This window comes from Trachymyrmex cornetzi, unplaced genomic scaffold, assembly GCF_001594075.2.
Source record: "Trachymyrmex cornetzi isolate Tcor2-1 unplaced genomic scaffold, Tcor1.1 scaffold1118, whole genome shotgun sequence".
In the NCBI taxonomy this organism is placed as follows: Eukaryota; Metazoa; Arthropoda; class Insecta; order Hymenoptera; family Formicidae; genus Trachymyrmex; species Trachymyrmex cornetzi.
In genome coordinates, this window is record NW_017295674.1 from 613066 (window position 1) to 639452 (window position 26387).

The 26387-nt window shown below is 35.0% G+C and overlaps 3 protein-coding genes across 16 annotated transcripts in view; all 3 read left to right on the forward strand.

Moving 5' to 3' along the window:
* The window catches only part of PIP5K59B (Phosphatidylinositol 4-phosphate 5-kinase 59B), a 33141-nt gene extending 30140 nt beyond the window's left edge, over window positions 1-3001 (forward strand). For 6 of the 7 annotated variants that reach the window (XM_018511142.1, XM_018511188.1, XM_018511152.1 and 3 more), the window contains one exon: window positions 230-533. In XM_018511142.1, the coding sequence (XP_018366644.1) occupies window positions 230-385 (156 nt within the window). In that variant the 3' untranslated portion in view covers window positions 386-533. Of the gene's footprint in view, window positions 1-229; window positions 534-2583 lie in introns of those variants that run through there. The other variant, XM_018511179.1, reaches the window with a different exon arrangement.
* A 5705-nt stretch (window positions 3002-8706) lies between these two features.
* Window positions 8707-26387, forward strand: part of LOC108763523 (tropomyosin) — a 41763-nt gene continuing 24082 nt past the window's right edge. For 2 of the 8 annotated variants that reach the window (XM_018511249.1, XM_018511239.1), the window contains exons 1-3: window positions 8715-8885; window positions 13633-13787; window positions 14170-14295. In XM_018511249.1, coding sequence (XP_018366751.1) covers window positions 13674-13787; window positions 14170-14295 — 240 coding nt within the window. In that variant the 5' untranslated portion in view covers window positions 8715-8885; window positions 13633-13673. Of the gene's footprint in view, window positions 8886-13632; window positions 13788-14169; window positions 14296-26387 lie in introns of all 8 variants that reach the window. The other 6 variants (XM_018511277.1, XM_018511268.1, XM_018511259.1 and 3 more) reach the window with 6 other exon arrangements.
* On the forward strand, window positions 15182-16659 carry LOC108763568 (uncharacterized). The gene has a single exon (XM_018511319.1). The coding sequence runs from the start codon at window positions 15790-15792 to the stop codon at window positions 16618-16620; it is 831 nt and encodes a 276-aa protein (XP_018366821.1). The 5' UTR covers window positions 15182-15789; the 3' UTR covers window positions 16621-16659.

Below are 26387 nucleotides of genomic sequence, written 5' to 3' on the forward strand. Positions count from 1 at the left end.
GTCTCAAACTGTAAAATTTTTGTATATATAAATCTTATAGTTCTAAAAATAGTTTTAACAGAAATCATTCTTAATAATGATCGGATATATCTACAAGTTCTTAATTAGATTTTAATTACATTTTATTTTAACAAAATTTTTGAAACTTATTTGAGAACTCAAGAAAAATTATACACATATGGACAAACGAAAGTGATACAGCGTATCTTTCTGTGTTCGTATCATTCAGAGACGAACCAGCCAAGGCGGGCAGCATCAATTGGAGCAAAGCACATCCTTTTCGTTGTATCGTCAAATCAGGACGAGCTTGAAGCGCGGTAGCTTGAACCACGTTGTGATCATGAGGAATATGCAAAGGGCATTAAACATTCGTCGAGCATCATGACGCACGCAGAGTTCATCAGAATTAATTTAAATTGTTTCTTTGCAACTTTCTCTATCTGAGATTTTGCGAAACTAATGACTTCATTATATTGTAATATGTACATAAAATGCATCGATAGGTTTTTTGAACCTTCAGATCTGAAGTATGTTCAATTATGTCACATCACATGACGTTGAAAAATTATTGATAATTTTGTCATAAAGTTGGTTAGATACAAATTATGCTAAATGCAGAACGCATCGATTGAACATTAATTAGATATTTTAGTAATTTAATATTAATTTAATATAATCTATTTTTAATGTAATGTTATATAAAAACGAAATATTATATTAAGAATTTACAATTTTGTTTTAAACATTCTTTTTTATAAATAAATGTGACAGTAATACAATTAAAAATGCATTTCTAATTTCAACAAAGTACAATTTAGAAAGTAAATTAAAAATCAGTACTCTCTAAAACTTTAGAGTAAATCTCACTCTTAAAGATTGAGAAAACTAAGTCACTCTTTTTCAAGACGCTTAATTTTCACTCTTTAGAGTGAGATTCCACTCCAAAGAATTTAGAGAAAATATTTATAAATATATTTGTATAAAATTTTATTTTAATTTAATATTAACATACTTTCTAAATTTAATAATATTAATATTATTATTTAAAAAATAATGAATAACATATTCAACTTTAGAAAAAGTTATGGCTAACAATAAACGCATGTAATTCGCATAATCTTGTACAATACATAATAATGCGCACTGCATTCATATCTATTCTATCGGTGAAGGAACGATAATCTCGCTGAGAATTAAAATTAAATAGAAATTTATGTTGCAGATATGCATAGTGTTTTTAATTGTACAAATGTGCCAAGATTTTGACAAAAGGCAAATAATGTGATGGAGACACGTGTCTGTTCGTGATTTATTAATCCACACGTCTCTTCTATTTTTGCATTTCTTCGCTATTATATTGTTTCAATATAAGATTCTTTTTAATACTGTCTGAATTTTGTCCGCTAATGTAAATCAGCAATCCGTATTACGTTTAATTAACATATTAAAATTTAACCATGCAAGTACTATCACTTTCCTAAAATTACTAATATAACTCTAAAAGCATGCTCTTGTGTTTAATTCGTGGTAGTATTTCATGATTTTATTGATGACATTTTTTAAAATTAATTTAATTTAATATATTATATGTTTCTACATATTGTTCGTATACATAAATATAGATTAAATTATTTACAAAGTAGTCAATTAATTTTCAAAATTGTCTTGTAAAACGAAAATAATGTATTATTTTGTAATATAATAATTTATTATGTGTATATCTTCAGTGTCTGTGAAATGTCAAGAAAACTACATTTTCTATCATTTTTTAAATATTTGCCCTAGGATATCAGTTCGCATTGTGACTAAAATGATTTGTTAGGTACTCAGATAAAGTTATGTACACAGCATGTATTATATTTCGAGAATTTGGGATGGAAATTGGGTTGAGAAATTACGTGCGTACGGCAATCGATAGCGATGGACTAGCTGTACCGATTTTAAAGCTTAAACACTTCATGCATTAGATTTAAACGAGATATTCGATGCTTTTTCCTCTTAATTGTTAAACAATCTTTGACGTCAATGTTATTAGAAGGAGTATATTGTCGACCGAATTCATGACGCCTAGTCCATTCCTATCTGCCTGAGACTACATAATAATTAGTTAATTTCAGTAACAGAGCGATCGTTCAATTGTGTTGTCACGAATGAATTGTCACTTAATCAAGATGTTCGGCAATATATAATATATACGTATTATTGATATTATTTAAATAAAGTAATTATTATTATTCTTATGATTGCTGCTGTTATCGTCGTCGAATAATTTACAATATTGGCCCTTCGTATATCATTGTATTCTTTACTGGTATATTTCCTTTGCTAAGAAATCGCATGTTTTCCGACATTGAATCAGTGAAAAAATATTGCATTATCACAAGATATGACTCTCTCTCTCTCTGCTAAAAACGCAGAAGCCTAAACTGTTGAAACGTTTTATCGTTATAAAATATTAAATCGATCATCTTAAAAGAATGACTGTTTGTAGTATTTTTATGATCCTCCCTCGGTCCATACTTTATTTTTGTTTTATTTTATCGAGAGTTTCTTATCCTGGTTTCTTTATTTGCTCCCTTTCAGACTCACCTGTAGACAAGCGAACACGGAGATAATTGTAAAAAAAAAAGCGAAAAAAGAGCGAGACAGAACTGATTACGGAACATGACTGGCCTGACGGGCAGTTGGTGCATTTAGAAATCTCTGGAAATAATGTGAAAGAGGCATTAGGATTATTAATGTAAGTCCAAATGTAGCAATAAGCAAATGTACTCGGATCTGTACGAGGTGTTGCCGATGCATCCCTTTACACCGAGAGAAAAATTAGTGCAATTATAGATTCTATTAGAATTTTTACAAGACAATTAGAAAATACAAGTACAAAATTAATGACAAAGGAAACATATTTTTAAATTTAGGCAACCATAAATTATTGTAGATTATCAGCTCGAGAAGAGAGATTTTCCTCTCGGTGTTTTCTGTTATTTTTGTTGTTCATAAAACCCCGAGAAGGTCTTTATTTATTTGAAATTATTGATTTTATATAATCGTTTAATTAAGTTATCGTGGATTATATATATATATATATATATAAATGTTTAATAATTTTGGTTGAAATTTTAGATTTTTCAAAAATAATCCAAAAAATATTTTGGAAATGTGTCTCATGCATAATTTTATAATAATATATAAAAATTAAGATAATTTATTTATAATAATTCTCCTGGATTTTTCTGAAACTGATCGACTGGAAAAAATTGAAAACACGTTTTTCGAGTCGATCGCCTCGATCTGCTTTCGGCAACGAGTACGCTACTTTTAAGTTATTTATTTTTGCTACCGTTCGCTGCCTTACACATCTATTTAAGGAATTCTTACGTGGCTATCGAGTACACGCAATGAGCATCATTTCCGGAAGTCTATTTATGAAGACTACTTTCACATTTCTATCGTCCTTAGAATAGATCCTTCTATCCAAAAATCTCTCTTTTAGATCTTTTACACTTTCGTGTATATATAATTGTGTGCATGAACTGTCGTGAACAGCGGTGTTTTACTTATGCAGATCATTTCATCAAGGTACGCATTTTATGCTTAAGATGGTTTGTCATTCGATAGTGTGCGCATTTAGATACATTGAGACGTGTCTAACATGTAGATGCGTTTTCCGCCGGAAGCTATATCCGCGAAACGTGGATGAACAGAGATCGTGAATACCGAGTTAAGCATAAATTGCACTAGAAGATATTAGCGAACTAGCAATTACCTCAATAGAGCCTGGCATAGATATTTTAATGCGAAACTTGCCTCAATTTCCACGAGTTAATTGTCATAACAGGCATAAGTTTTCGCTGCATTTCTCTGCCAATAAAACTATCGAATTCGCTGCGTTATCGTTCCATAAGTATGCATAAATACGCTTTCTCGAGAGACATATTCTTGCATAAATCTGAGTGATCTTATCTAAGTAATTTAATGAAGTGTAGCTAATCTAAAATTATAATATAATATATTTTCCTTTTATATACATATGTATATGTTTATATTTACATATGTATGTATGTATATACAACTGTTAACAAAAGGATTAATTCGGAAAACATTCCTTTTTGCACTTACGATCTCGCACGTTCCGATTGTCGTTCGGGTTTCGCTTTTTGCATCATCGCAAACGAATTATACGGTTCTTTCGTGTTTCTTGTGAATGCAGTATTAAAATTAGATGTTTTTTTCGAGGAACAAGAAGCGACCGTGCGAATATAATATAATTCATGACAGCGGCAGCAATAAAACTCCAAAAATAATTTGGAGATATATAGTTTGAATAAATTTGAATTGTATAGAAAAGAAATTAATATCGCTAAGGCACAAGCATAATAATGCAATAATCAAGAAAAATAAATGAGAATGGTTATTGACTTCTCAATAACATCATGCTGATATTTTTATTACTTTTCTTCGCTTTTAATTTACTATTAATTCTATTTTAAATAATTTAATACAATGAATTTATAATTAAGAAAGTAACCATAAAATTGCAAACAAACTAATCCGACAGGATAAAGAATATATTATTAAATTATAAATTATATTATTAAATTATATAAATTATATCGTAAATCTTTGTTTATCAATTCAGTAAAATTGGAAAACTGTTTAAACAACTTAATACTGTTGTTTTTATAACTTAATTGTTCAATTAGCATGACATGCGAGTATAAAATACATAGAAGTCAATAACTGTACGCATTATATAGCAAATTTAATAATATAAAATATTAATAAAAAATTAGATAATAGAGAGTATCAAAGAATCTCATTATAATTTTATGTATCCCCAACGTACGATTCAGTAATGATTGTAATCTGCGATATGGGTGATATTATTGTGAGAACTCGGCGCTCTTGAAATGTTCAAGTGTCGCTCTCGATGTTCGTTCTATACATATTCACAGAAAGATATTATTTGCAGATGTGAAGAAAAATATATTTATATATGTATACATATAAATGGTGCACTTATTCAGACATAGATATATCAGACAAGATATTCGGCAACAAGCGTATTTTGTGAATAAAACAGTATTTCTTATTGAAAAAATTGTAATAATCTTACTTGACGAAAGCGTCGACATAATCTTTTTAATTTAAGCAAGTAAAACGAAAGATCTGCGACCATCTCAATAAAGTGATATTCAGTTCATCACAAATATGCTTATTATCGAACATCCTCTATATGCCACGCGATCACGCGCGGTATTTTGCATTTTCTTTCTTTTTTTTCTTTTACGACATCGCGATGTCTCGATACCTCATTAGGCGGATACATTAAGTCCAGCCAACTGATGTACGATAATAGAGAATAAATTATTGTTGCGTCCTATTTATTTATAACGGAATTGATTTTATATATTTTTTGTTCAATTACCAAAAGAATCCCGAATCTGTCCCATTATTATAAAACGCAAATGTAATATAGCATTATTTATCCACGCTTGTAACATTACGCTATTTATTTGTATTATATCCATCAACGGATGTATCCTCAGCCACATATATAATTTTTGAAAGATTGCACTAAAAATGTCGCTATCCAGAAACGAAGGTGAGTATGTAAAGTGTATGTAAAGTGACACGTGAGAACAAAACACATGAACACAAAAATTTATGTCGTGCATCTCGTCACATTCTAACGCACTGGCACAATTTGATTTTTAAACTCTCTGTCTATTCAAGAAGATAATAGTGCAGTTAATACGTCATTAAATATTCCGTGTAAAGCCGACGAATTTCGAGTTATTGCAGATCGTTATCGCTATTATGTCAATTAGAATTATCCTATAATAATGTTGAAGAAAAAACTGTCGGCGAAATTGACAAAACGCAACGGAGCCGGGGCTAACGAGACGGTGACTCAACTTATCATATAAAGGCTTGTGTCGATGAGGAATTAGGACGGAGTCTCTATCTGCGCAGCTCGCTGCAATATATTCTGCATATGGTAAGTGTTATTTCGCAATATGTGTACACTAATCTGTAAACAAATCTCTACAATGAGGCTGCTGATTTGCTATTGAGAGATCAATCGTTCGTAGTATATTAAAAATATATTGAATAGCTTATCTTCGATCAAAGTATTTCGAATATTACGTTATTATGTACCGCTCTTAATCTCGCATTAAACCTATTTCCTTAAATTCTTAAAGACCCACTTGTCGAGTTTCACATATATTAAGCGATACATCTGATGGGAAATGAACAGTTATATTCAGGAATAATTCTTTCATTAGAATCAGTAATTATCAGAATCCTAATAGGTAAGTAGTTTTTCTATGCCAAGCGAGACGATGATCGCGTTTTCCTAATTTGTAACGGACAGTAATCACGTACTTTCTCAAGCTATTCGTGCTAGTTTCACCCGCAAATCATATCGCGATATACAATGAACGATAAGCTCCAAAAACGATTTCAAATACGAAGAACGATATGAAAATAAATATATTGATATTTGTACAAAGGAATAAGGAATACATGGAAATAACGGTTTTGCTGAAGTATCTCAAAATTTATAGGTGCAGATCTGAAAATAATTTTTTGGAATATTCAAATTTGTGTAGGATATATAAATTGAACGCAAAAATATATTTATTTTTTTACAGCATTATCATCACGCTTAAGCATTTTAAACAATTATTTTGCAAATCCAACAAAATTATTTGCAGATCTATACTTAATTTTTTCAGGTACTTGATCAAGATTATTCTTTCCATATCGCCCAGAGAACAGCATGTCCAAAATCAGGACGTCATTTAGGCATCTTTTAGACATTATCTTGACAGTCATCTTAAAAGCGTCCTTAAGATATCTTACGTTCTGATTTTGGACATGCGTGCTGTCTGAAAGATATAATAAATTCAGGATCCTTTTTTTCACACATCGTATTTAATTTAAAATGAAGAATTTATGAAATTAGAATTGCTTAAATAGATAACAAAATCAAGAAAAGAGTAGAGATCGCGTGGTGTACCTACTTTTAAGTGAAAGACGCCGATAGCTGCGAAAGTTTAAATATAGTTTATATATTAAAAAATATGCCGGTGCGTTTAGGTCGCCTCATCGAGCGCGACAGGCAGACGCTTGTATGCGTTTTATTTATCGACCTCTTCGGACGATCAGTGTTTAAAAAGCGTATACTCGGGCGAGCATACTCGAGCAAGTGCTCGGAGAGACCCAGTCGTATATGAGTCAAGGCTGCTGAGGGACCCTTACCTACTTTTTCCTTATATGGTACTGAAACGGACCGATGACTGTAACTGATGAGATATAACGGCTGATATTACGCAAAAAGCGTGCGTAACGATTTTGTCGACGATTATTCGTGCAAATTTTACGCGGATATTTGATTTATTGACACGAGTTCTCTGTTGCATCATCGCGGAAAACAACATTCGTCCCGGTAAGGCTGTACGACTCGATAACGTCATTCAATTTCGAGAAGAATCGAACCGACGATTGACCCTAGGTAGATGGAATTATTGACGAGATTATTTCGCGGAGAAGAAGAAAAACTCAGAACGCCATCCGGTGTCATAACGGATCGACCGTGACATGAGTTAACTCAAGGAGATCGGGTTAGCTATACGTTGACCCCGATGCCAAAATTACCAGTGCGTCCGATTCCAAATTCGCTTTCTTATTGAAAATAAAAATGTTGTTTTTTGACGATCTACATTAACCTTCTCCTCTCGCTATTGTACTCTCGCTCCATTTATAGACAAATTTTTAAACGATTGTTTTAAATGTCTCTCGCATGACCGCTATAATCTTCCCGAAATGAGTAACCTATGAGACAATTGATTATGTTTGACGACTGAAACAAATCTTGATGAATCAAGATAATAAATAGTAAAGATATGTTAATAAAGTGTATTAATAAGAAAGTAGAACAATTTATTCATTTATCCCATATTTATCCTGCTATTTTTTTCCCCAATAAAAAATCAATTTCTGTGTAAGTATGAATATAAATAAGGAATGTAATTTTATAATAAGATTCATCTTTTATTTGAAAAGAAACTTAAATGATTATTCATGTATAAATTGAAAATTAAAAGCTCGGTAAGTAATCATATTTTATAACTCTCATTAAGAACGATTCTCGAATTCGAAGCCAGCAGAAAAATACGATACTTTGAGATTCGCTGAAAGGGATAAGATAAAATGGAATAGCTCTGACTCAAATTTAATAATTTGATAATGCTGAGACAGCACGCGTATCAAAATCGAAAGATCGGTCTCGAGGTTACGATTTTATCTTGATTTTGAATATGCGTGTTAGGCATTTTTTTTTTTAATTTAAACTAGTCATCTCGATTGGACCGAAATTACTCCATTTTCTCGTTTCTTATATGCTAGCCTACTTTCCAATGGGTCTATGAGAATCATCGAAGAATATTTTCATCGCAGATGCGCATACATCATTTCAGGAATCGCGATGTGACTTTGACTTTGCTCGAGTTTCGCGGACGCTGGCAGCCGATCGAACCGCTCGAAGTCCAACTTTGAGCTTTTTTTTTCTATTCCGTGCTGTTTTCTGCGATGATACGAAGTGTTCCCCCATCGTTGAAATAGAGTATTCGGCACACACTCGCGTTCGCGCGTCTGCGATCTAAAGATAATCCGCGGGCGGCCGGTGTACGTTTCCAGAGATCCGGGGGGTACACGTCGGTGGCACACGGCGCGGCGGTGTGGTAGGGCAGCCTACGTCGTCCTCGACGATCTCGAGGAGCGTCGCGAGAAGGTGGGAGCCACGACGAAGCGAGCCCCGTCGCCCAGTCGTGACTTAGCCCGCAGATCGGACGCATCCCGGACGAACGGATACGAACGTGAGTACTTACGCGTGGAGTACCATGTGGTACCCTATGCGTATCAAGGCCGAAGAGAGCCGCGAGAGAAGCCGTCTTCTGGAGCGTGTCACTGACATCCGCGGGGACACCGCGGGTCGTCCTACATTCTCGGAAAGAAAAGAAGTCCCTCCTAGACGGGAAAAGAAAGAAGTGTGGTATTTGCGCGGTAAATAGTGGCGAGTGACGTTAAATGCCAGTAAATAGTCGCAAGGACCCCTATGTTTGCCGCGGCAAATTGCTTGATTTTCATGTTAATGTCACTTGCACGCACTCTCACACATCCAAGCTTCAGCGAATTCCAACCAACTTGAATAAATATGCTCGTGAAGGACGAGTCGTGCGATGGGGAGATATGGCTCGACTTTATACAGAGAGAATATTACTGATTCATCACGGAAAGAATTTCACGTACAGCGAAATTGGTTGCCTGTGAAAAACGGACGTGAAATCACAATAATCAGATCTCGATTTTAGTGCGCATAGAAAAAAATTACCTCAATTCGGTGGCTGTCAATTCAATGTGCGACTGTTATTCATTTTTAATACGTTTTCGAGAGAGAATTTTTTTTATAGTTGTTTGGATATACCAGTTTAATGGATAGTTAATGGATGATTATCCAATTATTGGACGAAATGATAAAAATTTTAATTATTCTATGACTTTAAATAAATTCGCCTTATGAAATTTTTATAAATAACAAATTTATTTAGAATTGAACATATCATTAAAAGCTTAATATTAAAAATTTTTAATATTTTGTCCAATAATAATTGAATCATGTCTGCTACTTGTACATTTATCTTATCAAATTATTTAATGTTAAATTGATGCTACTGTAAAAATTAATTTCAAACGATTATCGAACACTGTTTCCAAAATTATTCAAGACAGGAATAGTACTGCTAAGCAAATCTATAAGTAATAATCTGAAGCATTTTAAACTGAAAATATGATTTTAAACTGAAAATGAAATACAAGTTTTAAGATAAATTTAAAATAATAGAAAAGGAGATGAGAATCTCGTCAAAATCGAGTAAATTGCAAATTTAATTTTCTTTACAAAGACAAAAAATATAAAAATTGCAAATAATTTTTAGCAACGACACTTAATACATTGAAGATTTGTAACATTTTACGACGTCGTTGTTTGAAGAATGATATTGCCATTTTATGATCTATATGTCGATATAGATACCGCTTGGACATAAACGATTACGTTCAGGAAGATGACTTAATCATCAAATGAACAATGAATGACGTATGTGTCTATGCGCAAAAAAGTGAAGTAACTCAATTGTTGCATCGACGTCGAGTAGAATTATCTTCGTTCTTAGTTTGAAGTTGAGCGAGATTGCTATTGTACAATCGATAAATTTAAAGATATAAAAATATAGATTACAAGAATTAAAAAAAATTGTTGAGAAATAATCTCTATTTGTAGTCTTGCAATTTTATCTTTATTTCATGAAACAAAGTTATTTAAATATTAAAAGTGAAAGAATCGTTATAAAAAGAACGATTATTAAATCTCCGTGAGAGGATGTTTCAATTATTATAATTTATTATATTTAATAAAATAGCGTTATAATCTGACAGCTTCAATATTCGCCGAAAAAATGGAATTTTGCAGAAATGCACCACAATAACGGATCATCGTGAGCCGTGGCGGCCGCTACCTTCCGGAATGCAGTGACTCACAAGAATTTTTTTCGCGTTCGCGAGTAATCACTGTGACTACACAGTGCACAGACTTTTGATCTTTTCGTAATATGGAGACAAATTTCTTTGGCGCGTTCCATCAAAAGTGCTGAGCTAAGCACGTTATTCGGAAAATAAGCTAACGTTACCATCGATTTACGATACGAGCAAACAAGTAAAAAAGAAACGACGCTGTGCCACTTTGAAATTACATACATATGGAATTTATACATATTAATATTTATTAATTATATTTAACAACTCGAGAAATATTTGAAATCTTCATAAATAAGCATATAAAAAATAATTTTTTCTTTTATATGATGAAGAATTATCTTGAACATTTAATATTAGTTATAGTTAAATTTTAGAAAATATAAAATATATACGATAAATCTCTCTTTATAAAAAGAGAAATGCATAAAAAATACCCTTTTATTTTTTTGCAAAAAAATACTTGTATATAAGAAACTCTACGCTAACATTATTTACCGATATTGTACTTTTATTTCATCTTGTTCCATTTTACAATCACCGAAACAAACATTCTCAGACGCGGTACGAGACAGATATCCAGTGGTTTGCAATCGATTTTTTCTCCCGAGCGCGTAATAGGACACCACCGAGTTAAGTCACTCGGTCGGTGCGTTTGGAAATCAGCGCGACGTCCGCTACGCGTAACCCGAAATGGCCTGGCCAGGCAGCAAGGAATCTTGCCACCCTCTCCTCCTCTTCACGCGTAAAAATAAACCCGTTGGTTACGATACGCGCGTTTTTGGATTCGTGGAACGCGCGTCCCGTCAAATCGAATTTCGTGCAATAGCCCACCTCGAGAGATTCCGCTTTACAACGAATTTTTATCGTCGCACCCTCCTTGCCATCCATGGAATCTCGGAATCTTCACGCCTAAAATATTCTACTTGACGAAGAAATAAAGACTGGAATCAACGAGCGCACAAATAGAACCGATCATCTCGCGAGAACTTTGTTTCGCCGGAATTACGTATAAACGTTTATAATACGATTACACGTGCATTTAACTCCGCGTTCAACTTCGCAGAATCTTTCGACTAATGTTTTTGTTTCTACGAACATCACATAAACTTCATTTCCCTTTCGTTCTCTGCTTACCAGGCATCTCTGATTACCAGCGAGCACGGAATCTCGCGTATTCGCTCGGTAGAAACAGAGATGCGGTTCCATCGTACATGCAATTGCAATGGCGCAGGCACGAGATTCTTTAAGATTATTCTTTAAACAAATAATGCATTGATGCAAACGACAAATTTCGTTCCATTTCAAATTTGCATCGTTCTCTCAGCAATTTATATATTTTATTATTCTGGGCAGAGAACGCAAAAGTTACTAACTCGAATCATGAAACAGGATGCACTTTACGAAAAATATATCTGACGTGAAACGTTACTGCTCCTTTTAACGAAAAAAAGAAAAGAACAAGTGAAAAAAAATAGAAGTCGAGTATATCGTACCAATAAAATAATATGATATGATACTAATAACAATAATAATAATAATAATAATAGTAACGATTTCCACGAGAAAAGATAAATAAAATCAAATTATCGCAGCGCGTCTTTAGTAGTTAGTGTTATCGATATCAGTCGACTGACTTCAAGTAACAATCAAATATATAAAGTTTTCAATATATATATCGTGATATCGATAAAACCAAATCGCTTACTGTCTTTATACACAGCAGAGACGCGTCGCGATAGTTTCGTCATTGAAATTCAAACCACGTTTATTGCGTGATACCGTTCCATAAAACGGAATTCTTGAAAGTTATTCGCGACTCGTAAGACAATTTCGTGGAGAGAGGTAAACCTGGATGAACCGTCCCTGACGCGTCTTCTCTGATCGCACCGCAGGCGCAGAAATGTTCCGCCATTTAAGAACGATTTGTAGAAACGACTGCAGGGATGCAGTCGCGACGGATTTTCGTTCTCCCCGCTCGCTCGTGTGCACGGGGATTGCATACCTGAGCAGCATGACGTCACGAGACGAAAAGAGGCAGCGGAGCGCGAACGTTTGATATCGCCTTCCTCCGCGGCCCGGGCCCTCCTCAGCGAGGAGCCGGCTCTATAAATAGGATATCCGGTGGCTCGCTAATTATACACCTATGCACGCCCGTTCGCCGAACGGCGAATCCGCGAGAAAGCGAAGCCCGGAATTTTCTTGCTTTCGAGAGAGCGCCGCGAGAGAATCCTATTTCCGCGCCCGTGACGGGTTTATCCTCCCCTTCTTATCCTTGAAACGTCGTCGTAAGTTGCTGCGGAAGGATAACGGATCGTGTACGATCGCACGAACGATCGTAGCGTGCGCTATTTCACCCTATATATCGTTGCGAGGAGACTATGTAGAGGCCGCATTCCTCCGCGAACAAAGAAAATTACTACGCGCGAGGAAAAAAACGGAGCATGCTTAATTGCTCATCGGAGCGCTTTAGGATTCGGTTAGCGAAGGCGTAAAAGCGAGGCGAGCAAAAAGTCTCGCTAATTGGATGGTTTTATGTCACGGTAAATTAACTATGACAAGAATTTTTCGTGACAATCATTGTCGAGTAGAATTCAGTAAATTAATATACCTGTGTTTTTTAATCGAATACATAATTGTGATAATTCTTGTCAATGCATTTTTCAAGTCAATATATTGCGATTGTAATACTTTACTCAAACGTAACGCAAATCATCATGACGATAACATTAAAATGACGTCAAAATAGCTCCAAAATGATTACTATAAAAATTACTTTTTAATTAAATTTTATTTTTATACTATCGTGATTTATTGTTCTGTTTAAATAGTTTTACGATTTTATACGCAATTAATTATGATTCACAAGAAAGTACATATCGATATTTTTATTTAGACTTGCGTTTTACATGGGAAAGTTTTATTTTATTTTATCTTGTTATACAAGAGAAGAATAAGAAAAAAGGACACTCCATAATCAGTTCGTGAATTTTGTATATCTGTCTATAATCGCATTCTTGTTCGATGCCACAGATTTTCTTCTGTTGGACGAGTGAGGAGACACAAACACCACCATGGACGCGATCAAGAAGAAGATGCAGGGAATGAAGCTGGAGAAGGACAACGCGATGGATCGCGCGTTGCTCTGCGAACAGCAAGCTCGTGATGCCAATGCGCGAGCTGAAAAGGTATAAAAAAACTATTATTCTCTCTTCACGACACTTTGAAATTAATCATAATTGTTCATACACATACAAAAATATATACGTTAGAATTTGATAATTATGATAAACTTAAAGATGATTGAATTGATTGACAATTTATTTATGTTTTTGAAATAGCGATAAAAATACAATCTTATGCTGACGCCTGGCGTTCACTTTTAGCGTCAAAATGCTACGTAGTCAAAATATCAAGTGTCAAAATTGATCATGTAAACTGTTTTGATGCTAAAAATGCCAAGTGTCAGCACAGAAAGGTACTTTAAAAATATACATTAAGCTAAATTACTATAATCCATTTTTTAAATAATAATAATATGAAGAAATAATGAGATATATTGATACACAGGCTGAGGAAGAGGCTCGTGCCCTGCAAAAAAAGATCCAGACCATCGAGAATGAGCTTGATCAAACTCAGGAAGCTCTTATGCAGGTCAACGCGAAATTAGAGGAGAAAGACAAGGCTCTGCAAAACGTAAGTCGAGCAAATATTTTTATTATTCTATAAACGAAGAATTATTTGGCGTTATTGCTCGATCGAACCAGAAATAAATTTTAGCAGTTGTTTTGATTTATCATAATTAATTAAGATCAAACATAATTAGCATTGTTACACCTGTGGAGAGACACTTTAATTTTTCTGCCTTGTATACTTTCTGACATATTCAAAAAATTTCTATATATGAAACTTTAGTTACTTCCAATAACAGCCCAGATAGCAAGATACTATATAATAGTTTGCTGACAGATTGACAGTAAATCAGATTCATAGCTATTTGTATCAGTATTAAACTCAGGATCTGTCGATAGAATCTGCTGATATGCTGATGCCAACAGAGTAATATCAGAAATCGAGCAGGATCTGCACGTGCGGCAATCTGACAGCAGACTGGCAGCAAAAACTGACATAAGAACAGCAAATTTTGTTTGGTTTCTATTGCCAATCTGCTGACAAAGTATATCAACAGGCGTTTTATTCTATTTCTAGCGGCAAGTTGTCGATATCGTTATAGATATTCTAAATCCGAATTCTGCATAGACTGCTTACTCAGCGAAATATGAAATTTCAAAACGAAAAGTATTTAAAGAGTTCCAAATCCTAATTGGAATTATGATATATTTAATTTTCGCATTTCGCATTTATTCATGCTAACAAAAACAAAAGATATAATGTAATTTTCATTGATATCCAAGTAAAACAAAAAGAAAGGATTCTGAAATTTTGCGTAACAAAAAAATTCCATTTGTATCACTTATTTTATTCAAGTTAGAACATTAGATTTGAAAAAAAAGCTGTAAATTTGGTTTTTATGAAACAAAACGTTAGCAAAACTAGACATAATCCAGGACCTCTTGACACGCAAAAAAATGCCGCTTCAACAATAGTTACCGGCAGTGCAAAATGCGAGAGCGCGCCGACTGATGGCGCCACTAGTTGGCGCAGGCGCATCTCGCACGTCAACAAGCGGCGCGTCCACTCATCCTCCGCCACTCCGCGCGCGAAGCGAACAGTTGATCTGTGATTCGCGCAGTTTCCGCGTTGTACGCTCGTGCGGCTTCGGCGGCTTCGGCTCTCCCCACTCCATCCCACTAGCGCCGAGCGCGTCGCTTAACCGCGTGGAGGGGACGTTGCTCTCGGCTCGCCGTGCGCGCGAGCGAGACAGACACAGCGTGGCCGCCAGTGCCAGTGCACGGCGTAGAACAGCGCGATCCCATTCTTTGTGTACGCGCCGCCGTATTGCGTGTGCGTGACGCGTGACGTGACGGTGCAACACAACCGGTGGACAGTACGTCGTCGGCGCGGGGGAGAAACGTGCGTCTCGATCAGTGACAGACAAGATGGCGGAGTGTCTGGGTCTGGTGCGGTGGTAGTAGAGCGGTGCATATCGCACGGGCCGCGTCAACGTGTTGGACAACGCGGGGGGAGTTTCGGTTGTTGGCCAGAGCCTTGACAACAGCTGGACGCGACATGGAGCGGACGGTCTCGGCGGCGACCAGACGCCGCGGTCACCAGCATCATCCGCGGCATACCACGCGACGACGTCTCGACGCCTCCAGCAGAGGACCCGCGCAGTGTGGCCCTGCTGATGCCGCCAGGAACACCACGTTTACCGGCGACGAGACGTCGCCCGCCAACGTGACCGTCGACGACCGACTTGGCGCGACGGATCCGTCCGTGCCGCAAGTGACACTCGGCACGAGATGGCCCACGAGGATCAACGAGATCGAGACGAAGGACTCGAGAACCCAGGTGCTCGAAGAGGAGAAGGAGAAGGAGAAGGAGAAGGATGATAAAGGAGACCGTAGGGACGACGACGTTCGACAAAGGCTCGCGCAGTGTAGCCCGGACGTTCCCGTGCTCGGCGAGAGTAAGAACGCCGAGCACGACGAGATCCAGGATCGGCCGGGTAGAAAGAGAAGAACCCACCGATTCAGTCCTCGTAGGAAGAACTCTGCCGAGGATCGCAACGAACGCGATCCGCGAAGCAAGAGCAACTCGCCCGAGCCCGAGCACGCGGTCGCGAGGGCACGCGGCGACGGGAACTCCGATGACGAGTCTGCCAACGTCGAGGAGGACCCTGAACTCGCGGAGCTAGCTAAGCTACGTTGTCCCAGCGAACGTACCGAGGTCCAGGCCGAGAGAGAGGCCCGCAGGCGGAAGAGATGCGCCGATTATCCCGGGCTCGCCTTCGGCTGCTCCATATTCTCCAGCGACACGATGATGAAGTTCAGTCTGATAAAGAACGAACTCCAGAATATCATGGGCAATCAGCTGAAGCGGGTCAGTATCGCCGTATGACAACGGCGTACCGCCGAAATAGCGGCCGTGATAGGTAAACGCGACGGGTTTCAAGGTCGTCGACGACCTTGATAACGCCGGTCAAGAGGTCCTCGGGGTCGGCTGGTATTTCGTCGGATTCGCCGAAAATATCAAACTCGTAACTCTTTGAAAACTTTCCTTTTTTTTTTTCATCGATATTTTTATTCGGAAATATGAAGTTGAGTATTTTTTCTAAAATACTCCTTAAGCATTTTTTTTTTATAAAGTCTCGTTACTCATACATGAGTTCAATCAAAAAAACTTGACGCTAATGAAGCGTGAACGAAGGTGGTATATAATCGTAAGATCATTGCCTTAAAAAAAAAAATCAATGATTGTGGCAATGTAATTTGATGTTATCAGGCCATTCATTTCCTTCCAGTTTAAGTCTAGATAACGTCAAAGAGAGAGAGAGAGAGAGAGAGAGTATTATCAGTTATTATTGTTGCTGCGTAAAATTAATGATGCAATGAGAAATAATTCGGTTCTGACAGCTAGAATATTATAAGAATTTAATATGAATTCGCGTTATCCAAAATTATTTAGAATTTGATTCTAAAATCGATCGGTTGAAAAATACTAATATTTTTATAATTCATTTTCTCTTATCTACGACGTACATACGTTTCTAGTTGCAATAATAAAAATGCATATAGCACAAATTACGTAAGTGACAACATCAAGATCGCATACAACTCTGAAGATGCGAGCGATACCTCGAATTTCGTGTTCGGAGAAAATAACTTCTAATGATAATAATCAACGCCACTTGTAACTTTTTTTCAGACGATCAATTGATACCATGATGATTAAATGAAGCAAGAAAACGAACCGACTTCGTGCTCGTCGCGTTACTGAGCGCAGTAGGCGTTTATTTGCAATTAAAATCACGTCGGAATTGTCGCAGTAATTTTCGCCAAGATATGAATTCGAGATGGAATTTTTGAGATTATAAATACGCGCTCTGATTAAATGATTATAGAGAATAGTTTAGCTTACATAAATTTTCAGGAATATCACGTTAAATTGATGTTCAGTTATCTTTACAGGTGTATAGGTATCCGTTATTATTTTCACGTAATATAACTGTTTTCTTTCACAGTTACAACATCCAATTAAACTTCTGCAGGAAATGTTATGAAAAATTTAAAAGTTTGAGATATTTTTATCTTCTGTTCAATATTAATAAATATGATAATCACTAATTATCGCGATCTGTAATTATCAAATTGACATTGTTTGCATCGATTGCGACTACAATCAAATGGTAATTGAAAGCTCGTAGCAGCAAAGTGGTGCAAATTGAGTTTTTACAGTAAAATAAATTAAATATTTTATTGAATGTGATAATATAATAGCTTAAATTGTTCTCAACGCTACATTTCAAAACGTTCTCTCCGAGGAAGATTTTACTCTATATGCTATAGTATATGTTACGTGTACTATATATTTCGAGTAAAATTTTCCACGGAGAGGACGTTTCGGAATGTACTCCAAGAGATAAGCAATTCTGACTGTTATTTCCCAATCTTTCAATTAATACGGGAGCATAGATCGTTTCAGTATCTGATGAGATAATTTCTACATCTCAATATCTATTGTAAATATTTATTGAAATCTATTGGGAAATTTTTGGATTATAGATTACCGTTATTTATTGTATCAAGTGTTTCTTATAAAACGCGGAGGTATATCGAATAATATACGTAGGTATGAATTTTTGGATACTGACAGTGCTATAAAAAAAACCCTGTTGCAAGCATCGTCCCTGAAACGACAGTCGAGAAAGTTGTTGCTAACGACGCATAAGCGCGAGATCCTCTTGGCGACAAATGGCATTTATTATTAGGGTTACTGAACGAGGACAATAGGTTACGCGTACACGATTCTCTTGCCCAATACACTGATAGAAAGCCATTACCCACTAGACAATGCATCGTGTTGTTATCTATTTTAATTGACATTTCGAAAATGTCAAATTGTGCGTGTTCCAATATTTTTCTAATTTTTTTTTTTCAGAATCGAAATAAGCATTCATATTTCATATCTAATATCTATAATATTCATTAATATCTTACGAATAATTACATCGTTCGAGTTTAATTTGCTTTTTAATGCCAAATAATGTGTCACATATTGTGTGTTTTAATTCATAAATGTTAGCCCGTTTTCTCGAAATTACTGTTTGAAATAGAAACTGAAACATTTTATGTGCATATGATGCTTTGTACTACATTTGTCATTCGCGCGATTATACTTTATTTAATTCCTCTACCATGCACCATAAATTTTAATTCGAACATGCGTCAATTCGTTCAATGTAATTTCTCATTAGTGGTTTTATTTTTGAAATGAAAACGGATATTATCCTGTCTCGTACTTTATCTGTGATATCAATTAATGTACTCCGAATACAATTAATTAATCGCAAACGGCCATATGTATGTGTTTTTGAAAACGTATTTTCCAAGTCTTATTCGATACCGTCATATTTTGTTCCAGGATCCGTTATGTTTTATTAATCCCTAATTATTAAATTTTTTTAATAAGCAGATCATCTACCTATACACACCTAAGAATAACTTAGTTAATTTAATAATAACTAAAATTGAAAATAAACCAAAGGAAAAAAAAGTATCTCGTTTGCCTCAATCTCCGCATTACATCGGAACACGCCAACCGCGTATAATGGGATATACCGCATTACGGTACATCGAATCGTAAGGTATTGAAGTATACTACGTGATACTTTGATGATATCCGGGATCGAGACACTCTCCCTACTTACAATACATGAAAACCAGTTTCAAGAATAAGATCTGGAGACACTGGTAGTGTCTCGGCGCTAAGCTACGCGCAGACAACTGCATAGGTTTTAAAGGTGTCCATTCAGGGCCAATTTTGGCCATTTTTACACTCCCTCCTTTAAATCAATTTTTTAATTGTATAATTCATCCGTTTTAGTATAAAATAGCGACAATATTGAGGAACAGCTTTTAAATCAGGTTAAATTTGACACTACAAATTTAACAATAGACCTGTTCTTTTTTATTGAACTTTTGCACCAATTCATCTTTCTTCTTTTTCTTTTCTCCTGAAGATAAAAGGAAGAAAGATGAACTGGTGCTAAAGTTCAACTAAAAAAAAACAGGCCTAATGCAACTCACCAACTAAGCAACATTAAAAATGCAATCTAATCGTGGTTTTCGTATCTAACACGGAAGTACTTAAATTTTATATTGTAATAATGTTCAATCTATATACATAAATAATATATGCATAATAAAACATTTTTATCTTACACGAAAAAAATATAAGATATTAAAATAAATAATATAAGAAATTTTACATACACAAAATTATTAAATTGCCGAATATGGCACACTATGTATGTAGTTTTTCATAATTTTAAAATTATATTATTTTTAAATATAATACGTACATTATATTTAAAAATAATATATTACTTTAAATTAGTTTTAAATATAATGTACATATTATATTTAAAAATAATATAATTTTAAAACTATACATACTTTGCCATATTCTACAATTTAATAATTTTGTGTATGTAATTTCTTATATTATTTATTTTAATATCTCATATTTTTTTCATATAAGATAAAAATATTTTGATTATGCATATATTATTTATGTATATATATTGAACATTACTACAATATAAAATGTAAGTACTTCCGTGTTAGATACGAAAACCACGACTAGATTGAATTTTTTGTGCTATATAAGCTCTACACGTCGCCGACAAATCAGAAACGTACGTGCAGGTGAAAATAACTTTTGAACTTTAATAAATATTCAAAAATGCGACTGTTATATCTGTCGGTATTAGTTCTTGCCATAATTTTCGTTATGGCGATCATCCGAAGCGGAAGCAAAAGCTCTTTCTGAAGCCGATGCACAAGTCTACAAATCGGTAAATACAGTAAACAATTTTTATAGTTAAACCTCTATAGTGCTGTAGTTAAAATACGTTTTCCGATTTAGCAAAATATGGAAAATAATTGTAACGGGGCAAGATAAAGCATCTTTTTTATTTACGTCATACGGTATTTGCATAATTCTTCATTCAGATTTAGTCTTTGAATTTAAAAATCTCACTGTAGCGTTCAATAATGTTCGAGTTTCATCAAACTTTCTTCTTCATTGCGACAATTGAATTTATTCTGTGTCATCAACTGTCTTTATCCTCGCCGGTAATAGTCAATTGAATCTCTCTCGACGATGGTCGACGTTGTTCGTTGTTATCGTCATAGAACAATGGAAACCCCTGACTTCGGGATGTTCTTCTCGATGACGCTTGCTTCTGTCACTCCTTTTTCGGGGCCCCGCCCTTTTGCATACGCGTCTGGCAAGTCTGCAATAAGTCTCAAGCTTATACCCCACGATCTAACTCGTCAACATTCTAAAAATACATGACGACCGTGATCCAGCGAGACTTTTATTCGGGAGTGCGGGAATAGATTGCGTAAGCTCCCGTTCCCGGAGCCTCTGCACGAATAAATCCGGTGCGCATTTAAAGAAAACGCATCCCAAAACGTCGTGCAAACGTCCATGTCATCTCAAAGATTCTAGACATATACACACAGAAAAATATGATTCTATTGTTAAGAAAAGTGATTATTCAACTTTTTTTTTTTAGGTAACGATTATTTTTAATAAAGAATATTTTTTTGATATAATAATCTTAAAATGTACACTCTCTCTCTCTCTCTCTCTCTCTCTCTCTTATTATAAAAAGTTTTTAATAAACTTTTTAGAAAAACTCATTGATATATACGCAAAACAAGAATTTATTTTCTTTTGACAAGTATTATAAATTTAATTGAAGAAGCGACTTTATGTGTAATAAGCAAATCAAATTTGTTTTAATTTAATAATCTTGATTGAGGTATTAAATTTATTAGGATTCAGAATATTTTGAATAAATTTGAAGCTTGTGATGAATTTATTTTGGATTGAAGTAGAAATTTGTGGATTACATCTAATCTTAATTTTTAGGAGATCAAAAACTGATCTTGATCTTTTAGCTGAAAATATTATGAGAAAAACGTTTTCGCTTTATGAATTGGAAATTTCCGTGACAGAGCATATGTGTATTTGTTCTTGAATTATCGTAGAAGAGAGAGAGTATTAATAGATTTATTGCACACATTAATCAAAATTGCCAGACATTATCAATATTGCCAGTACAAGATTATACATTACTATTTTTTTCTTGGAGTGATTAAAATCTTTTTTCTCGAGGAACCTGTGTGAAGGCACGGTTTACACAATTTAAGAAATCACATTTTAAAAACCACTTAAATAGTCGATTCAAGTGATGAGACAGTATTGGCGATCAAAAATACATCAGCATAAATTGAAAACCCATTTGTGTCGTTATTCTCATTGCAAAGCACCGTTGCGAAACGCCTACGCGGGGATTTGGAACGCGCGCTAATTTCGTTCGCCTTCGATTCTTTGTCGCACATCGACCTTTGAAGCTCTTTCTCGTGACTTTTCTTCATCTTATCGGCCGATGTTTGCACGCCACATTTTATAATGTCTCGTTGTTTCAACTTATTATGATTATTCACGATCGATGTTCGACGACTATGCGATTTGCGACACGAATGAATGTTCTTTCTTTGCTCGGTGAAAGCCAAGATGACGTTTGCGGTCATCGAATGTTTTACGAATAACGCGGGTCTATTCTTTTCAGCTGCATTCACCTTTTACTCTGCGAGATTAAGAAAGGAGAATGAAATCACGAGGGAAAGAACAGAGATCTTGCATCTGTTTCTTGCGAATCTTTCCCAGCAGTATTGAAACAATGCCAAGTCGCATCAACCATTTGAGAAACAGGTGCAAATGCTTCTTATTGGAATTTGGATTCCACGAGCTATTAAAAAAATCAAATCGAAGCCAATACGAGTCTGAAAGCGCGAATGTGCGATAATATTATGCGCTTTTAACGATTTCTACTCTAAATCTGAATTAAAGTGAATAATAATTGATATCGATTCCAAATATGTTACTGGGTAATTATTGAAATTCAATTAAAAAATCAATGAAACATGGAATTCTTAAGCTAATTCTTCTTAGCTAACTTTGCTTTAGTGTATACTATATTCAATGGTATTGGAACTGACATGCAAATATCGGTATTTTAATTATATAATGCTCTAACTTCCTTTCTTTTCCAATTGAATTTCACTGATTATCCAATTGCATACTTGGAACTGATACGTATCAGTGATTATCCACTGGTTCAGATTTAGAAAGTAATTGAACTCCTTTATTCAATCTGAATTAATTTATAACTGATACATATTTGAGATGCTAATATATGGAATCTGACTATACATACTTTTTACATTGCAAGATAAGAGGAGTGGAAAATTTATCGGAAAAGTGTAGCTAGAACAATTTTCTCAATTGGAACAGTGCCAGATTGAATGTTATTTGGAAAACAAGTGTAAATATCTCCTGTTGGAATTTTGGATTGATAAAATTTATGATCAGAATTAGTACACCGGAATTAACGCGTTGAAAGAAACATTCTGTTTTGTAAAGTTAAATTAGGACCAACTGAATTTATTTAACTTCGCAGATGTGTGAATATATATATATATATATCTATTTCGCAAAGCGATGACAAGACCTGTTATTCACATAGCGAAATCTGTTAATTATGTGAAGTATTATGAAATTAACATTGCGGTAACATTCGAAATTATTCAACGTGAAATTAATTATTATTATTATTATGTTACGATCAATAAATATTTTAGGAAAAGAAAAGATTTTCTTCCTTTTAATAGAAATTATGTGAAATTAAATCAAGACTGATACAATTTACGTGAAATATAAGCTTGGATTGTTTTATCAAAAATATAAATCGCGATAAGAGAAATTAATTGCAATCGCATGCGCATTTAATTAGATATCAACGGTACATCGTGAGTTGCGAGCTCTGTACAGAACGAGTTACTCAGAAATAGAACAGTGCAATAAGGTTTCTACGTCCGCTGATGTACCGTGGAAATATGCGATTGTAACAAACGCAGCGGGAAAAGTTACAATTGGCGAGCTTATTAACATGTTCAGCCTTCTACAATTCACTTCAGTATATACCACGGACATCAGCCATACTTAGCGCGCGTTTAGCATGTTTCTGCAATGACGAAAGATTTGCGTCATATTCAGTCTAACCGAAACGTGAGGAACATCATAATCAACCTGTAGTGTCGAGTGCATCGTATTAAAATCAATATGCATCAAGCAGATGTGTTCTTAGCATTTGAACGATAGACTCTGAAATTCAAAATGAATTCTCAATACTCTCTAAATTCTACTTTGGAGTGGAATTTCACTTTAAAGAGTGAAAATTGTGAGTCAATCTGAAAAAGAGTTTATTACAAAAATGAGATTTCACTCTTCAAAGTGAGATTTAATCTACTTATTAGATTTTAGAGAGTATACTTTGCAATTTATTTGTAGTTATGTAATAATTTAGGTTTGCTGATTTACATATTTACATACTTTGAGTATCTCCGAAAATCAACACACAGTGATCAATTATATTTCTTTTTTCATATTCATAATTAGTGATTCAGCTTTCATTTCAATTGCTTTGATAATAGCAATGCTGATATCAATGTTTATATTATTAATTTATGTTTTTCGACAAACATTTAAAAAGAAATTTTAGTTGTCAAAGAAACAATCCTATAAGTTTAATCCTTTTTTTTTATGAACGAATAGCTCAATGCGTTATTGTCTAATTGTATTCTGTTTCGCAAATACACGCAAGTGATACGCAATCCCAATACTATCAACCTTGGAAATTATCTGACTGTAATTGACGTTCCTTCTATTTATCATTTCCTTTGTCGGTATCTCGTCAGAGTATAATTAAAAAAAATCTAGGATTATACACTGTGTGAGATCAATATACAAATAAATACATTAGGTGATATCTATAATGTGTTGGATAATGGCAATACGTATTGATGTTGCTCTCGAGTGTAGGAACATCATATAATTAATTTAGACGTCATCTCACCCGAGTTGCCACGTGCCGAATATATCAAACGCATCTGTCGTGAGGTCACCGCGCAACCTATAAACCAGAATTACGTTAGTAGAGGGATGGCTTTATCGCGTTATAATAATTTCTAAAGGCCCGTGAATAGTTCCGCGGAAGAGAGCCGTTTTATAAAAGGCATTCAGCACAGGATGCTACACGTGTCAGTTTCATGCGACGTGACATATTGGATCATGCGTGGTCTCATTAGATTGCGCTTTTACAGCGCGGAAGACTTGGGGTATCGTGAAGAACAGCTGTTTGAAATTCCCGCTTCAAGGACGAAGCGATTCGAGCGATTCTGCTTCACAGACTAACCGAGAGAGGCACTGAGATCGAAGTAAATGCAAATTAAAGCTCAACCGGTGTACATTATTATATTTAAATTATTTGAAATTGAATAAAAATGATCAATGTATCTTATTTTTTTTTTAATCTTCGGAGCTTTTTGTGCTGAAATTTTATGAAATAATCATACTATAACTATAAAGCGAAATTATCATAAAATATTTAAAATATAAAATTATTGAAAGTATAATGAAATGAAGAATATTAAAAATGATGGAACTTGCAGGATGTTTCTATAAAAATAAATATTACAATTAATTTTGTTATACAAGTAATTGTGGCGAATTATTTGCAAATCAATAAACGCTTTAAAATTCGTTAGGATAATATGGTTGCATAGAGAATTTGTTAAATCGATTTCTTTAATGCCTTACATCGTAATTCAATAGAAACGGAAATCACATCTACATAATGATTAATTGATTATACAGAGTGTTTCAAAATTTGCAACTCAAAATACTATAGCAAGATAATTTTCAAAAAATTTGGTGTGTAAAACGTTATATGTAAATTATTTTGAGTAGTAATTTTTGAGATAATAAGAGTTCGAATATAGCCAGTTACAAACTATATTTAGCCACATATACATGAGTCTCCCGTATGATAGTATTAGTGAGCGCTAATGAACGCGCACTTCAGTGCGATGACTATCTAAACATACTCTGTAATTAGCGATACTTGAACTTTTATCAGAAATTATTAAACTTAAAATAAAAATTTACAAATTCTTTACTTAATTTTCGAAAACTTTCTTGCAACAATTTTTTTTTCAACAGTATTTTGAATTGTGAATTTTAGGACACCTGTATACAAATCTATATTAATAATACGTTTTATCGTTGCAAGATAACATTTCACAGTAATCAAGGACAATTGATCAACGCGATCCCATTCGAACATTTCATTCAGAAAATCGAATCAATCGCTCAACTGTTACTTCCCACAATAATTTATCCACGCTAAGACCATTTCTATCGATCGCACGAAAGAAATTGTAATCGCGGAAATTGTAAATGAAGAAAGGTAAAAAAGCAGAAAACAAGGGTGGATGACTCGAAACAAGGGTACGAATGGTTAGCACCGGCGCGACGATTCGAACGGTTGGGCGCGGTATTTCCGGGGCTTTGCGCAGAGCGACACGTCGATCGGCGTAGCGATACTCGGGCGCACACGCGCGCGCCTCGCGATTTGTGCCGCGGTCGAGCGAAGTCGGAGCGAAAGCCTGTGCGAAGGGGCACCGGCGTGACGCGGCGTGGCGCGGTGCGGCGAGTGCAGGCGTGGTCCCCCTGTCGCTCGCTGGCGGACA

Bases quoted from the DNA above. Each gene is read 5' to 3' on its own strand.
- LOC108763568 (XM_018511319.1), top strand. From the start codon at position 15,790: ATGGAGCGGACGGTCTCGGCGGCGACCAGACGCCGCGGTCACCAGCAT.